The sequence below is a fragment of the Micropterus dolomieu genome, linkage group LG08 (assembly GCF_021292245.1).
Source record: "Micropterus dolomieu isolate WLL.071019.BEF.003 ecotype Adirondacks linkage group LG08, ASM2129224v1, whole genome shotgun sequence".
In the NCBI taxonomy this organism is placed as follows: Eukaryota; Metazoa; Chordata; class Actinopteri; order Centrarchiformes; family Centrarchidae; genus Micropterus; species Micropterus dolomieu.
In genome coordinates, this window is record NC_060157.1 from 1,227,080 (window position 1) to 1,230,632 (window position 3,553).

Here is a 3,553-nt window from a genome sequence, read left to right on the forward strand (position 1 = left end):
CTTTACACTGTTATACAAGCTGTACGCTCACTACTTTACGCTGTTATACAAGCTGCACGCTCACTACTTTACGCTGTTATACAAGCTGCACGCTCACTACTTTACGCTGTTATACAAGCTGCACGCTCACTACTTTACACTGTTCTACAAGCTGCACGCTCACTACTTTACACTGTTAGACAAGCTGTACGCTCACTACTTTACACTGTTATACAAGCTGCACGCTCACTACTTTACACTGTTATACAAGCTGCACGCTCACTACTTTACACTGTTATACAAGCTGCACGCTCACTACTTTACACTGTTCTACAAGCTGCACGCTCACTACTTTACGCTGTTATACAAGCTGCACGCTCACTACTTTACGCTGGAGCAAAGAGTCATTTCTTCAGTGTCGTCACATGAAAAGATAGAATAAGATATTTACATAGATCTGAGGGGTGGACTCACTTTGTGAGATGCTGTGTATATAATTAATATCTAACTTATAAGAGACTGACCTGTGATGAGCCGGTGGTCCAGCTGTCTCCTCCAGGACGCTGCAGACGAACCAGCCGGACTGTCCTCCACCTCCTCCACCAGATCCTTCTACACAACCAGAACCACATCACTGAGTCACATCGCAGGAACATTTAAAGAGCACCCTGGTCCACCTGTGTGTGTTTGTTCCTACCAGGTATCTCTCTCCTGACTTCCTGTCTTTCTCCAGAGCTCGACGACCAGTCAGGACCTCCAACAGCACCTGCAACACACACACAGTTAAACGTCCAGTTGATCGATTGGATCGAAACTATAACGAGATTTGATGACATCCTCTTCACTGTGTTGTTTCAGGATTGAGCTGAAGGTTTTATTGATGATCGATGTTACTGAAACGTCCAGCAGCTGCTTTTGCACGACTGAAATAAACCTTAATGTTTTTATTTCCTGGAACAAACTTGCAGCTGGCTTTGATTTCAGACTCTTCAGTCTTTTTCTCATTGAACCTGCCGACTGATTTTCAGTGAACCGACAGACTACATTTCCCATCAGCCCCTCCTGCGGTGTCTCACCACCTGAGCCGGATCTACCATACTGGCAATCTGGGCACGTGCCCAGGGGCCCTTGGGCAGAGAGGGGCCCTCTGTGATGGCGGTTGTTTACAAAAAAATGAAGTCTCATGATTGTCTGTTTGATTGGAGGCCAGGTAATGATTGGACGGAGGCCACAACGCACTGTGGTGATTGGCTACTGTAAAGGTGGGCGGGCCTAGAGCAGGTGGATTACACCGTACTGATTCAAGATCAGTTTTTGTACGAACAAGTTGAGATTAAAATGGCGGGATTGATTTGTAACCGATCCACGGTCAGATAGCTGCATCTGCGAGTGTAACGGTAGTGTTTGTGGAAATGGAAGCGGCAGCAAACGAAAGCCGAGCGGAGTTGGCGAGAGAAAGAAAACAATAGATAAGGAAGAGAAAGAAGCGGCTGCAATAAAAAATGAAGAGGAGGATGCGAGCTTGCGAGCGTTAGCTTGGAAGCACCGCCTACTCTACCAGCTATGCTCAGCCTCGGTAAGTTAACGTTAGCTAACTTTAGGAAAGAAACGGAGGTCGAGGTCACTCCACCTCAAGCTCATCGGCAGTGGCAGGTACCGTCATCAGCCTTTCAGAACCTGGCGGCTAACCGTCCGGCATCACGGAGAGAATCGTCTCTATTCGCTGCATCATCGTTGCGCCCGACAGAGGCCGGCAACAGGAAGTTTTATATTTTACAGTTTTCACACGTTATTTCATCACTAAATCCACTTCTGAGAGGTTTTGAGGTGAAATCAGCTGTGTAGATTTAGAATATTGACAGTTTTACGAGATGGTGGAACAAAAATGTGCTTGAAAGTTTTTGGAGTTGAGGAGCTCCGCAAGTGGCGGCGGGGGAAGCCTGCGCCGGCCTTGCTTACCACTCCGAAGCTGTAGACGTCCACGCCGGTCCCCAGCTCTCCGTTCCTCACGTACTCATCGGGCAGGTACGCCAGCGTTCCTCTGACCGTCGCAGTCTTTCCGATCGACGCCGTCTGAGCCGCCGTGCGTCCGGACGAGCCGCAAGCCGCAAACCGAGCCAGACCGAAGTCCGCCAGCTTCGCCACCAGGTGGCGGTCCAACAGGATGTTTGAACTGCAGACACACACGGAGACAAGAGACCTTCATATTCAGACCGGCTCCAACCGACTCAACACGCCGCACGTTACAGACATGACAGTCATGTGACTACAGCTGTTCATGTTCCCAGCTGAGGTACCCGTCTGTCACATGACTGCTACCTGCTGAGATGTCATGTGACGCTGACCTCTTGACGTCTCCGTGGATGAGCGGCGCGTGTCCGTCGGGGGGGCAGTGGAGGAACTGCAGAGCTGTTGATGCTCCTTCAACAACAAAGACTCTCTGAGGCCAGGAGAGCGACACACACTCCTGAAAACACACACACACACACACAACGTAACACATTACATACTGTGTGTGTTACATAGTGTGTATATACTGCGTGTTACATAGTATGTATATAGTGTGTGTTAAATACTGTGTGTTACATAGTGTGTATATAGTGTGTGGTATATAGTGTGTGTTACATAGTGTGTATATAGTGTTAAATAGTGTGTGTTACATAGTGTGTATATAGTGTATGTTACATAGTGTGTATATAGTGTGTGGTATATAGTGTGTGTTAAATAGTGTGTGTTACATAGTGTGTATATAGTGTGTGTTACATAGTGTGTATATAGTGTGTGTTAAATAGTGTGTATATAGTGTGTGTTACATAGGTGTGTATATAGTGTGTGTTAAATAGTGTGTATATAGTGTGTGGTATATAGTGTGTGTTACATAGTGTGTGTATATAGTGTGTGTTAAATAGTGTGTATATTGTGTGTGTTACATAGTGTGTATATAGTGTGTGTTAAATAGTGTGTATATTGTGTGTGTTACATAGTGTGTGTATATAGTGTGTGTTAAATAGTGTGTATATTGTGTGTGTTACATAGTGTGTATATAGTGTGTGTTACATAGTGTGTATATAGTGTGTGGTATATAGTGTGTATATAGTGTGTATATTGTGTGTGTTACATAGTGTGTATATAGTGTGTGTTAAATAGTGTGTATATAGTGTGTGTTAAATAGTGTGTATATAGTGTGTGTTACATAGTGTGTATATTGTGTGTGTTACATAGTGTGTATATAGTGTGTGTGTGTGTGTGTTACATAGTGTGTATATAGTGTGTGTTAAATAGTGTGTATATAGTGTGTGTGTGTGTGTGTTACATAGTGTGTATATAGTGTGTGTTAAATAGTGTGTATATAGTGTGTGTTACATAGTGTGTGTATATAGTGTGTGGTATATAGTGTGTATATAGTGTGTGTTACATAGTGTGTATATAGTGTGTGTTACATAGTGTGTATATAGTGTGTGTGTGTGTGTGTATGTGTGTGTAAGCTTGTGTAACTACCAACTCTGGATTCGTGGCCAACAGGTCACATTTTAAATCATGCTAACGTCTGTCTAAAGCACGGGGATTCAATCAA

General features: G+C 44.5%; 1 protein-coding gene across 4 annotated transcripts in view; it reads right to left on the bottom strand.

Annotated features, from left to right (window-relative positions):
• Positions 1-3,553, bottom strand: part of irak1 (interleukin-1 receptor-associated kinase 1) — a 21,159-nt gene that overhangs the window by 9,091 nt on the left and 8,515 nt on the right. For all 4 annotated transcript variants that reach the window (XM_046057106.1, XM_046057105.1, XM_046057108.1 and 1 more), the window contains exons 8-11: positions 2,325-2,446; positions 1,939-2,152; positions 677-745; positions 504-591 (exon numbers count right to left, since the gene is read on the bottom strand). In XM_046057106.1, coding sequence (XP_045913062.1) covers positions 504-591; positions 677-745; positions 1,939-2,152; positions 2,325-2,446 — 493 coding nt within the window. The remainder of the gene's footprint in view (positions 1-503; positions 592-676; positions 746-1,938; positions 2,153-2,324; positions 2,447-3,553) is intronic.